The 13,077-nt window shown below is 43.4% G+C and overlaps 1 protein-coding gene across 3 annotated transcripts in view; it reads left to right on the top strand.

Annotated features, from left to right (window-relative positions):
- The window catches only part of MCOLN2 (mucolipin TRP cation channel 2), a 70,502-nt gene extending 57,779 nt beyond the window's left edge, over positions 1-12,723 (top strand). For all 3 annotated transcript variants that reach the window (XM_055403605.2, XM_088835447.1, XM_088835448.1), the window contains exons 12-14: positions 7,215-7,421; positions 9,177-9,298; positions 11,609-12,723. In XM_055403605.2, coding sequence (XP_055259580.1) covers positions 7,215-7,421; positions 9,177-9,298; positions 11,609-11,645 — 366 coding nt within the window. In that variant the 3' untranslated portion in view covers positions 11,646-12,723. The remainder of the gene's footprint in view (positions 1-7,214; positions 7,422-9,176; positions 9,299-11,608) is intronic.
- Positions 12,724-13,077: the final 354 nt, after the last annotated feature.

Here is a 13,077-nt window from a genome sequence, read left to right as displayed (position 1 = left end):
TCCCATTTTGCAAATGAAAGACAAAGCATTGAAAAATCACTGGTCTTGGCTGACGCCATTGGTAAAAGTTTAGTGGCACCCGAGTTACACCTTGCTTTCAAGGCCTCTGGTTTTAGCCAAGCACCTCTCTTATTCAAAACAACCATTAGCTTGTTAAAACATTTTATGTGAACGCTACATGAGACTCTTAGCACCAACTCTTGAATCAAATTTTTATGTCACTGTCTGACATCAGTCAGTTTAGTTCAGTCGCTCAGTCGTGTCCGACTCTCCGCGACCCCATGAATCACAGCACGCCAGGCCTCCCTGTCCATCACCAACTCCCGGAGTTCACTCAAACTCATGTCCACAGAGTTGGTGATGCCATCCAGCCATCTCATTCTCTGTCGTCCCCTTCTCCTCCCCCCCCCAACCTTTCCTAGCATCAGAGTCTTTTCCAGTGAGTCAACTCGTCGTATCAGGTGGCCAAAGTATTGCAGTTTCAGCGTTAGCATCAGTCCTTCCAATGAACACCCAGGATTGATCTCCTTTAGAATGGACTGGTTGGATCTCCTTGCAGTCCAAGGGACTCTCAAGAGTCTTCTCCAACACCCAGTTCAAAAGCATCAATTCTTCGGCGATCAGCTTTCTTCACAGTCCAACTCTCACATCCATACATGACCACTGGAAAAACCATAGCCTTGACTAGACAGACCTTTGTTGGCAAAGTGATGTCTCTGCTTTTTAACATACTGTCAAGGTTGGTCATAACTTTCCTTCCATGGAGTAAGCATCTTTTAATTTCATGGCTGCAATCAGCATCTGCAGTGATTTTGGAGCCCAAAAAAATAAAGTCTGCCACTGTTTCCACTGTTTTTCCATCTATTTCCCATGAAGTGATGGGACCAGATGCCATGATCTTTGTTTTCTGAATGTTGAGCTTCAAGCCAACCTTTTCACTCTCCTCTTTCACTTTCATCAAGAGGCCTTTGAGTTCCTCTTCACTTTCTGACATAAGGGTAGTGTCATCTGCATATCTGAGGTTATTGACATTTCTCCCGGCAATCTTGATTCCAGCTTGTGCTTCTTCCAGCCCAGCGTTCCTCATGATGTACTCTGCATATAAGTTAAATAAGCAGGATGACAATATACAACCTTGATGTACTCCTTTTCCTATTTGGAACCAGTCTGTTGTTCCATGTCCAATTCTTACTGTTGCTTCCTGACCTGCATACAGGTTTCTCAAGGGACAGGTCAGGTGGTCTGGTATTCCCATCTCTTTCAGAATTTTCCACAGTTTATTGTGATCCACACAGTTAAAGGCTTTGGCATATGAATGCCAAATGAAGTCAATGAAGCAGAATAAGCCATTGCAAATTGTGCTTTCATTCACATGAAAGTTCTTTTTGGCTCAATTGAAAAATGATCATTTGTGGAACAAATGCTTGGGTTTTCACTGTGGTAGCCTGGAGCCTGTGGAGACTTTATGGAGATATCCATTTGATATTTATTCAACATCTACTGTGCCCCCAACACTGTCAGATTCTTCTAGCCCAAATTCTTAGAGGACAGGGACCATGGATTATTGCTCTTTGCATTCCTCGTATCGAGTGTGGTACATAGAACATGGTAAGGGCTCAGCAAGTTTGCTGAATGACAAGAAACAGAGACATACCAGTACCTGCTTTCTGGGGACTTATAAGCTTGCAAGAACTAAAGCAATTTCCTAGGAATGCATTTGTAGCCTGGAAGCCCATTAGGACCTTATTTCTCTTTACCTTGGGTATTTTTTTAATCTCTATTTTTAAAAAATTGAAGTATGGTTGATTTGGAGAAGGAAATGGCAACCCATTCCAGTATTCTTGCCTGGGAAATCCCACGGACAGAGGAGCCTGGCGAGTTACAGTCCATGGGGTCGTAAAACAGTTGGACACAACTTAGCAACTAAACAACATAAATGATTTACAGTGTTTCAAGTGTATAGCAAAGTAACTCAGTTATACATACACACACACATATGTATTTTTTTTCAGATTCTTTTCCATCACAGGTTATCACAGTATATTGAATACATTCCCTATGCTATATAGTAGGTCCTTGCTGTTTATCTGATTTATATATAGCAGTGTGTATATGTTAATTCCAATTTCCTAATTTGTCCTCTTCCCCTTTTCCCTTTGGTAACCATAAGTCTATTTTCTATGTCTATGAGTCTATTTCTGTTTTGTAAATAAGATCATTTATATTGTATTTTAGGTTCCACATGTAAGTGGAATCCACATATAAGTAATATCATGTGATATTTGTCTTTCTCTGTCCAACTTACTTAGTATGATAATCTCTTAAGTCCATCCATGTTGCTGGAAATTGCATTATTTCATCTTTTTATGGCCAAATAATATTATATATATATATATATATATATATATATCTTCTTTATCTATTCATCTGTTGATGATATTTGTGTTGCTTCCATGTCTTGGCTGTTGTAAATGCTACAAACATTGGAATGCATATATCTTTTTGAATTAGAGTTTTCTCTGGATATATGCCCAGGAGTGGGTTTCTGTATCAAATGGTAACTCTAGTTTTTTAAGGCCCCTCCATACTGTTCTCCACATTAGGTATTTTTAAAGCTAACTTATACTGTGGATCTCAGCCACTGAAACTAGCTCACAGCCACTTCTTATGGTATGAAATGGTAGAGTATGTACCATTTACTTACCTTATTAGGTCTCTGTTTAACTTTTTGGTGGGTTAAAATAAGTCTCACGTGCCCAGGGAAGAGGGAGATAAATAATGTTAATGCTGAGATGCATATTGTGTCCAAATTGATTCTAAGTAACTACACAGGAAACTAAGGGATGAATTTGCCCTGTGCCCACCAACTCGCAGTTCTGGAACTTGAAACACAAAGTGCTGGAGGTTCTTGACACTAAAGAAAGGAATTGGCCAGTTTCCAAGAGAAACTGAAAAATGTGGATTAAAAAATTTTTTTAATTAATTTTTGGTTGTGCTCGACCTTCACTGCTTTTCGCGGACTTTCTTTAGTTGTCGTGAGTGGGGTCTACTCTCCGTTGCAATGCTCGGGCTTCTCATTGCGATGGTGTCTCTTGTTGCCTTGTGAGGCCCCTAGGGCACACAGGCTTCAGTAGCTGTCCACGTGGGCTTAGTTGCTCCTTGGCATGTGGAGTCTTCCCAGACCAGGGATCAAACCCATGTCCCCCGCACTGACAGGTGGATTCTAAACCACTGTGCCACCAGGGAAGTCCCGAGAAATATGGATTATTAATGGTGCTATCAGAGTTGTAATTGATGTTCATAGAAACCAACTTGAACCACATTGTCTTAAGGTTAGTAGTGGAGTGGAAACTAGTTACTCTGGGAACTGCCTGTCTTATTATTAAATTCAGTTCAGTTCAGTCGCTCAGTCATGTCCGACTCTTTGCGACCCCATGAATCACCCAGGCCTCCCTGTCCATCACCAACTCCCCGAGTTCACTCAAACTCATGTCCATTGAGTCAGTGAGGCCATTGAGCCATCTCATTCTCTGTCGTCCCCTTCTCCTCCTGCCCCCAGTCCCTCCCAGCTTATCTGCATGTTAATAAGTGATTTGCTCCAATGGATGTTCCCTCCAGGTCTCTGTGGAGAGTGACCTTAGTCCAGGTCTTCAGAGTTATTGCTGATGTAGCAAAGCCATGGGCATGATTCTTATTTGGGGTATGTCTGTATGCTCTCCCTTGGTTACAGAATTTACCCCGTGAGTCTGTTGTGGACTGGGAGTTTGCTAGCTGGTTGGGGTACAGAGAAGTGTGCAGACAACAATTAGAAGACCAACCAGTAGTTTCTTCTGCGGTTCTTACTGATGTAGAGAATAAACCAGAGCTGCCAGCGCAGTCTGTCTTGATGTAAGACTGAAATAGCCCTTCAACACTGGCTTCATCGGGCAGAGACAATGATGGATGTACCGGATGAAGAGGATAAATCCCATGATTTAAAGACAGAGAAGTGGCCCAGGTATTGTGAGAGGAGGCAGATGCACAATCTTGACACTGCCATTCAAGGGATGGCATGAGGCCCCATAAACGAGGAACTTACTCCAGGGTTCTTGGTTTGGATTTTTACTTTGCCTCCAGACTTTGCATTATTCTAAGCAAGAGAAGCAATCTGAAGGCTATGTTCTTTGAAGTTTAGATTTTACTGCAGCTTGGACTGGAGGCTGAAGAGGTTGGAGGGAGGAAGACTTCCCTGGAGTTTTCTGTAATAAATATTTAAGTGTGACATCAGAGAGGGGTAGAAAGAGTGGGTTAGAGAAACACCATACAAACAGACAATCCTTATTAGATAGTAGAGCAGGGAAAATAAATTCATTCAACACACTGCTTTTTTTTTTAATTGAAATATAGTTGATTTTTAGTGTTAGTTAATTGCTGCTGTACAGCAACATGATTGTTATACATATATATAGATTCTTTCTTTAAATATTCTTTTACATTGTGGTTTATCACAGGATATTGAATGAGGTTCCCTGTGCTCTATAGTAGACTTTGTTGTTTATACATTCTATATATAATTGCTTATATCTGCTAACCCCAGCCTCCCACTCCAGCCCTCCTCCAACGCTCTCCTCTTGGCAACCACAAGTCTGTTCTCTGTGTCAGTGAGTCTGTTTCTATTCCACAGATAGTTTTCTTTTGTGTTGTATTTTAGATTTCACATATAAACAACACATAGTTTTAAGTACTTGATTATTTTGGAGTCATCTTTTTCTGGTAGGAGGCTGGAATCGCAGACAGAGACATTTGGAAGGGAAGCCCATTTTCTGGGCTCAGGTGGTGGGAGCTATTATTGTATTGGATGTGAATCCATATTGATAACACAGCTCCCAACTGGAAATGTCCCAGAGACTTTCACAGGGACTTGTCCCCACAGCCACACACGCTGACTTGATGGAGGTACTGGCCCCTTCTCCCGCTAAGGACAAAATAGGCTCTGTTACAGCTTTGCAGCAACCTGTTGTATCTGCATTTCTGAAAACTGTGTCACCTTTTGCCTATTAAGTCATTATCATTCTTCAGATAGAAACTTTTCACACTCATCTAATGTTTAACCCTCTGACCTCAGAGACTTCATTCATTAAGCACTTGCTGTTTACTTTCTGTGGCTATGGCAGTTGGTGCTCAAGCACATAAGCCGGGTGGGGGCTGCGAGCTTCCTGGGGCGTTCCACACCAGCCGCTGCTCAGCTCTGCCCCCAGGGCTTCAGGTGTTCAGTCAGCCTCTTGCTAACTACCTCCCGTCACTGCCTCTGCTGCTACTGCTGCTAAGTCACTTCAGTCGTGTCCGATTCTGTGTGACCCCATAGACGGAAGCCCACCAGGCTCCCCTGTCCCTGGGATTCTCCAGGCAAGAACACTGGAGTGGGTTGCCATTTCCTTCTCCAATGTGTGAAAGTGAAAAGTGAAAGTGAAGTCGCTCAGTCATATCTGACTCGTAGCGACCCCATGGACTGCAGCCTACCAGGCTTCTCCGTCCATGGGATTTTCCAGGCAAGAGTACTGGAGTGGCTTGCCATTGCCTTCTCCGGTCACTGCCTCTACCCGCCCCTTAAACTGGCTTTGTCTGAAACAGAGTCCATCAGAGGTTCCTCCCCCACCCTCCTGGGCTTACTTTCTCCCCACTTTCCTCGGGATTCCTTGCAGTCCTGGGCCCCTGCACTCAGTCCAACTGACATCCTGGCCCCTGAGCTTGTCTCATTCTAGGAGAGCTTCACGTTCCATGGAAACAGAGAGCATATCCTATCCCTCTTCTGTCCAAGTTTTCACCCTTCTCCAGGGAAGGTGGGATTAGTCTGAAGTGTTTAGAAGCCCAGACAAGGCTCTGTGAGCACAGCACACACTCACTCTCCAACCACTCCTTAGGCTCCGCATCCATTCCCCCCATATTCACTGAGCAAATTTCTCTTCCTCCTCTCACTGATGAGCACCTCGGCTTTCAGGCCTGACTTCTGAGGGCCACTTTCCTTAGGCAGCCCACCCAGCTCTGCCACAGGTGTTAGGTATCTTGGCAGTGGCCAGTCCACTGTTAGCTGGGGAGCCCTCAAAAGACACACCATTATCATTCATCCAAACGCACTTTCCCACCTCTGGTAATCTTTAGCTTTTAAGGCTCGAAAATTATCTGAATCCATAGTTGGAAAGGCCATAAAGAAACCAATTTTCTTGAGCCTCTGTCTCTGGCCCTTCCACCTTTGCTGGTGCTCTGCAGTTCTTTCAGAAAGCAGTTTAGCAGATTTTAGCCTTAAAATGTTAATTGTGGGCTTCCCTGGTGGCTCAGTGATAGAGAATCTGCCTGCCAATGCGGGAGACACTGGTTCGATCCCTCATCTGGGAAGACCTTCCCTGCTGCAGAGCAACTAAGCACATGCACCGCAACTACTGAGCCCCTGCTCCACAATAAGAGAAGCCACTGCGATGAGAAGCCTGCACATCGCAACTAGAGTGTAGCCCCTGCTCACTGCAACTAGAGAAAAGCCAGTGCAACAGTGAAGAGCACACATGGCCAAAAAAAAAGTTAATACTGAGACCTAATAATAGGAAAAAACTCAGTGCCGAGAAATGTGTGTTGCGTTGTTCTTTACAATAGCAAACATGATTAGGATGTCCAGTGAAAGGGAAATAGTTACAGTTGACATTTCCAACAAATGATCTCTGGGTATGAATAATACAAGACTATGTTAAGTAGAAAAGAAAGAAAAATCTGATCCAAAATTGTTAGATGACATGACATGACAAATATATAAAAAGTCGTGGGAAAAGACCCTGCTGCTGGGAAAGACTGAAGGCAGGAAGAGAAGGGGGCGACAGAGGATGAGATGGTTGGATGGCACTATTGACTCAATGGACATGAGTTTGAGCAAACTCTGGGAGACAGAGGACAGGGACGCGTGGGTCCATGGGGTTGCAAAGAGTCAAACATGACTCAACATCTGAACAACAACATAAAGAGTGCAAAGGAAAAAAACTGAGAGAGGTGTCAAGAAATTATCTTTGTGAATGTCGAGGGGAGTTTTGAGTAACAGTTTGCAACGCATGGTATTCCAGGTGCCCTAACATGAATGTTAATCGTGATAACAATGGCAGTAACAACGTCTTCAACAAAACCAGCTAACTAGATATGTCTCTACTTCGTTGGCTAGTATATCTCAGACTGCTTTTGGTCTCCCCCCTCCACAGTTTGAAAATCTGAACACGGTTGCTGAATGTCTGTTTTCTCTGGTCAACGGTGATGACATGTATGCGACCTTTGCTCACATCCAGCAGAAGAGCCACTTGGTGTGGCTGTTCAGTCGCCTGTATTTATATTCCTTCATCAGCCTTTTCATATACATGATTCTCAGCCTTTTCATTGCACTTATTACAGACTCTTATGACACCATTAAGGTAAGCAGTTATCATTATTTCCTACCAAAAACTATTGCAAATTCTATATAGATTGGAACATAGGAAAATACTATCGTTTTTTACTTACTTAAAATACTATAGTTTTACTTAGATTTTTGAGATTTTGTAGAAAATAAACTTTTTAGATGCTGGAGGTTCATTTTAAATATGCATTTAGGACATTGTCCTTGGTGCCCAGATTGGGGTGGACTGGTTTGGAGGTGTAGTGGGAAAGCCTGCTAAGTCACTTCAGTCATGTCTGACTTTTAGTGACCCTATGGACTATAACCCGCCAGGCTCCTCTGTCCATGGGATTCTCCAGGCAAGAATACTGGAGTGGGCTGTCATACCCTCCTTCTGTGGAGCTTCCCAATCCAGGGATCGAACCCCCGTCTCCTGCATTGCAGGCAGATTCTTTACCACTGAGCCACAGGGGAAGCCCAGAAGGATGGGCTGAATTGGTAAATCAGGTAGTTGGGCTGTGGATCTTAGTGCTCCCTGTCCTGGAACTTCGACTTTGAGTGCTAAGTTTCAGTAATAAGGGGTGACCATCTTCCTGACAACTGTCCACATGTGGGCACACCTCAAACACTGGATGCCACTCATGTGATGCAGGTTTCCTTTAAGTTACAAAATCTAAGGCTTTTGTGGCTGTTTAGCTTCCTACCTTCCTAAGCTACTCAGTGGACCCCGTGTCCTTTCAGACTGGGTCCATTTAACTGATCTGTAGCATAAAGGAAGTTCTGTAGCCTTGGGCAGTGGTGTCTCCACAGCAGGTGGTCGTGCTTGGAGCCAGCACCCTGTTTGGGGCCAGCATCTGAGCAACCAGGGATTCCATGTCCATGTCCTGTGGCGTTGTCCTCTTCTTGAACCTTCTCAGACTATCCCAGAAGAAGCCAGTCTGTTGGAAATACCCCTGAGCATTTTGTGCAGAAGGAGACAAATGTTCCTGTAGGAACAGATGGTTGGCTACAGGGGGGCTGGCCCTGGGGAGAGGAGCCAGGCCTGCTCAGTGTGGGTGCTGTCCTTGGATGTGGCAGTGTCCCTGTGAGGGCCGCAAGCCTTGGTGACCTGGTGGATGATCTCACTGAACATGAGGGGAGGGGTCTCTCAGAGTCTCTGTGTCTGCTTGGAGGAACCTACTTTCTACCTCGCTAAGCGACCAGCTTCTATAAAACTTCCCAGCCCAACTCCACATGGGCAGTGTGGGGAAAGGGAGGTTTCTCCTGGGCTTGCAGTGAACACAAAAGCTTTAGACTGCTATTTCCTTCACTCCTTTAATTAACATGCCTCTAGGCTTCCTTGGTGGCTCAATGGTAAAGAATCCGTCTGCCAGTGCAGGAGATGGGGTTTCGATCCCTGGGTCAGAAAGATCTTCTGAAGAAAGAAATGGCAACCCATTCCAGTATTCTTGCCTGGGAAATCCCATGGACAGAGGAGCCTGGCGGGCTACAGTCCATGGGGTCACAAGAGTCAGACACAGCTTAGCGACTGAACCATAACAACAACAACCCTTTCCTCACTAAGGCTTGCTTTCTGGAGTTCTCCTCCGAATGGTGCACTGTTCCCACGGTGGTCCTGGCTTGGCTTTCAAAGGACCCATAGATTGATTGATTATTGTTAATATCAGTTCTTAGATCCGAGCTTGCAACGTGGGAGAGTTTTATTTTAGCAGAGGTGGGTTTGGTTCGTTGACAAAGGGAGCAATTTCTCATGCTGTATAAATAAGGTAACCACACTGTGTACTTTTTAAAGAAATACCAACAGAATGGGTTTCCTGCCACGGATCTTCAGGAATTCCTGAAGGAGTGTAATAGCAAAGAGAAGTGTCAGGAAGAGTCACCAGCCTTCCTGTCCAGCATCTGCTGTCTGAGGAGGTCAGTATTGTGTCCAGTCAGGTCTCCATGCTCCCAGGATGAGATGCTCTGTTGCCTTAACAAAGAGTCCTCCCAGGGCAAACACTGCACTCAGAAATCAGCTGATTGGAGGAAACAATGCAGCCCTCCTTTCTTTCCTCCCACTGGACTTGGCTTTAGAAATCTATTGTTTCTTATAAAATAAGGTACAAAGGTACATGACATGGTTGAAATCTCTTGGGAATGTTAAAGCCTGTTATGAGGAGGCATGAACTATGTCCCAGAATCCTTCATTTATAGGTGTTGCTCCAGGAATGTCTAAAGATGTTTTCCCCTTTTCACAATTGGTGGTACAAGTAACCTTCTTTGAGCAGAGCAGAAAATCTGCTTGAGAGGGGCTCTGTGTGTCCTTGGCTGCAAACACAAATCAGTTGATCAATGGCTCTTTGCTCACCATTCATCGGAGCACTTACATAAATAGTCCGGACCTCAGTGGCAAAGCCTCCACACAGTGGGTTGGGGACTAGAATGGGGGACACATGAGGATAATCTTAACTGTGCCCATGTTTGTTTTCATCTTAAGTCAGGAATGGGGGTTGTTAGCTAGAAGTATCCCCGACTCATGTCTTTTGAGAAGCATTCGCTAAACCAGAGTCCTGAAGGAAGAGGAAGAACATAATTGCTTCTTAAAATCACAGGATGTATTTGTCGTTAATCAATTCATACTGCCTCTTGGGATTTGAAATGGTATGATGGAGCACTTCTAAATAATGTCTAGTAAATATGAAATGAGATCTTCTGAGAAGAGTTAAGTTTTTACAATCACATTTTATCCTCTCAGAGCATTAAAGTGTTGCCATGGAAGCAGGGATAAAGGGAAATTAATTTTCTTAATAGGCAGCTGCCTCCTAAGGGGTACCTTACATAAGGTACCTTTTCTAATTAGAAAGTTGCTTTTCTAATATGTAGTTAACCATAAATTAAAAAAAAAAATCATCTCAGAATGTGAAATAGTTGTGAACACTGGACAGTAATGGATAGGCTTTTGGTGCTTGATTTTTGGACCTTGGTTTGTACCAGAAAAAGCCCCAGAGGGTTGTTAGATTATTTCTCGTGCAGCCATATGAAACAAGTGAAAGATTTAAAGGGTGAACTGCAGGACTGACTGATAAGATTGAGTCTGGCTGGTGAGAACAGAGCAACATCAGCAGGCAGTTTTCCCTAAGATGAACTAAGGCTTGTGGAGAAGGTGTGTCTGGTGTGAAGAACAGTCTGCTCATAGTGAGCAATGAGAGAATTAATAGAACAGGAGGGCCAACCAAAGGAAACCAAGTGAAGAACAGGATGTTGAAAGTTTTGAAAAAAGAGGAGATATAAAAGATGAACAGAAGTGGCTGTTACCAAGATGGCCATGGGTGAAGTCATCGGTTTTAGCTGAATAATCAGATCAAAGCCTGGAATCCAGGGGGATCTGGCTGGACCCTGCACAGAAACAATGAAGGTCATAGGGTCTAATGAAGGAAATGGGTTGTACTGAGGCCTTGGAACAAGTGATGGTTTTGAAATCATCGAAAATTAAATACACCTGGATGTGTTTAACAGCTGGAAACTTAAGAATGAAATAAAATTGAGGAAGATGACTTAATTCTATGAGTCTAGGACTCATTTTATTACTGGAGAGTACGTGTTGGAGAAGAATCATAAAGGCATCACAAGTGTTGGTGTCTGGGCCCCTCTCCAGTGCCCGTGACATGCAACCCAAGTATCACAGCTCTGCCTCCCGCAGAGCATGGCCAGGTTGCTCTTCTTCAACCAAAGCAGACTCATTCTCTCTTGAATAATTGACAGAGCCTCTAGCCTGATGGTCAGAACACCTGGGTTTTCATTTTGGATCCTGCCAATTACTGAATGTGTCCCATGACCTTTTCTAAGCCTCTGGGTCCCTCGGTGGTATCATCAGGGTGGAACAAGTAGCCTCTGCATCCTCTTCTGGTTCTGTGGGGAGGTATGCCTCTGGTCCGGTTCTCTGGAGGGGTGTGCTGGTTTGAGAAAATGCAGTTAATCTTTCCCCTTCTCTACCATAGTGAAGGAGGAAAATCTGCCATTCTAGCCATGGAGGTGGAGGGTGGACAGCTCCTCAAAATTGCCAGAAGCATCTAGTCAAACCCCAAATAATGTAAATTGTCCTTAAGTTTTCTTCCACTTATATGTTGCCCTCTGCAGGTCAGTAACTTATGTATGCCTACATGACAGACCATGTATTCCTGTTCCATCTCAAAGAGTTTTAAGTTATTGCTCTCTTTTCTCTACTTCTCCCCCTTTCTGTTACAGGAATAGAAGTGATGACCACTTGATACTTATTAACTAAAATCCTCCTGCTGATGATGATCAAGTTTCAGGTCTCCATATTGAATGACAATGTAGAGGGGCCCCAAACGGCGTGGACCAGCACTTCCAAAAATACCGATTGTGGATGGGGAAAGAGGACTGTCAGCTGGCTGAATAGAACTGAAGTTCCAAAGTGCCTTTTTATAAACTTGAATGATGAAGAACAGACCACAGTCACCTCCTGGGCATTAGTGTCATAGAGCAGTGACAGTGAAATTCTGTCTTGCTCTCTTAAACTATGCTGTCTTATTTCAGAGTGTGTAAAACAATGAGGCCATGCGTTTAAAGATGTGAGTTTATCATCAAATACGGGTTTGTCCTAAAAGTGATTCTTGGGTTAGAAGACATTTATTAATCCATGGCCTGCACAAAACAGAAACTGGTTGCAATATCAATGTAGAAGCTCAACGCTGGAGAACTGTTAAGCCATGTAAAGCTTACACTTAAATCAACAAAAAGACCTCTTGCAGTGGACATTTCTTGGCCTATGTTTTCCTATGATCTTCTCAGAATGATCTGAAGAAACTGTTGGTAAAGTCAGTGGGAAGAATTGGAAACAAAGTCATTTGGACACCTTGTCACTTGTGCTCCTTGTTGATTGTACACCCAGGACATGTGGACATTATACAACAGCAGTGGTCACTCATTTTAACACCTGAATTCCACTGTGGTGGGAATGTACCCTTGTCAAGCAAGGAAGGTGGTATTTTTTTCCAAAATAAATTTATTTTTATCATAACATATGGAAATATTGGGCTTCCCTGGTGGTTCAGACAGTAAAGAATCTGCAATGTGAGAGACCTGGGTTCGATCCCTGGGTTGGGAAGATCTCCTGGAGAAGGGAATAGCTACCCACTCCAGTATCCTTACCTGGAGAATTCCATGGACAGAGGAGCCTGGCAGGCTACAGTCTATGGGGTCACAAAGAGTCAGACACAGCTGGGGTCTATACACAAAATACTTTACTAAACTTAGCATTTTACTTATAAACTTCTTTACTTACAAAAAAAATGTTGAGTTACATTCAACTTTTCAATTAAAGACTATTTAACCTGTGTTTCTATGGTCATCCCCATGCAGAATCAGTGTGCAATTAGATCACTTATTCACCCCAAATATATCCCCAGTACATCATTTATCTCTGAACAGAATTGCTATTAATGCCTTTTATACAATCTGAAGATTAATGATGGTCTTCCATGCTCATGTTTTTCTTTCATTGGCTTTCATGTTTCCTTTTATTTCTTTTCCCTCCAGCTGAACAAAACACTTTCAGGAAGAAAAATCTTTTTTCAAGGTTACCCTGTGTCTGTGGAAACATTGTTTTCTCTCTTTTTAAAGATTTTAAACAATTGTTACCTTGCCAACTCTATTATCTATTTGGATTTTATTGAACAATATTTTCTTATAAC

The sequence above is a fragment of the Moschus berezovskii genome, chromosome 4 (genome assembly GCF_049115385.1).
Source record: "Moschus berezovskii isolate FMDL1 chromosome 4, NW_MosBer_1.0, whole genome shotgun sequence".
Classification (NCBI taxonomy): Eukaryota; Metazoa; Chordata; class Mammalia; order Artiodactyla; family Moschidae; genus Moschus; species Moschus berezovskii.
This window is presented reverse-complemented; position numbering and strand designations above follow the sequence as displayed.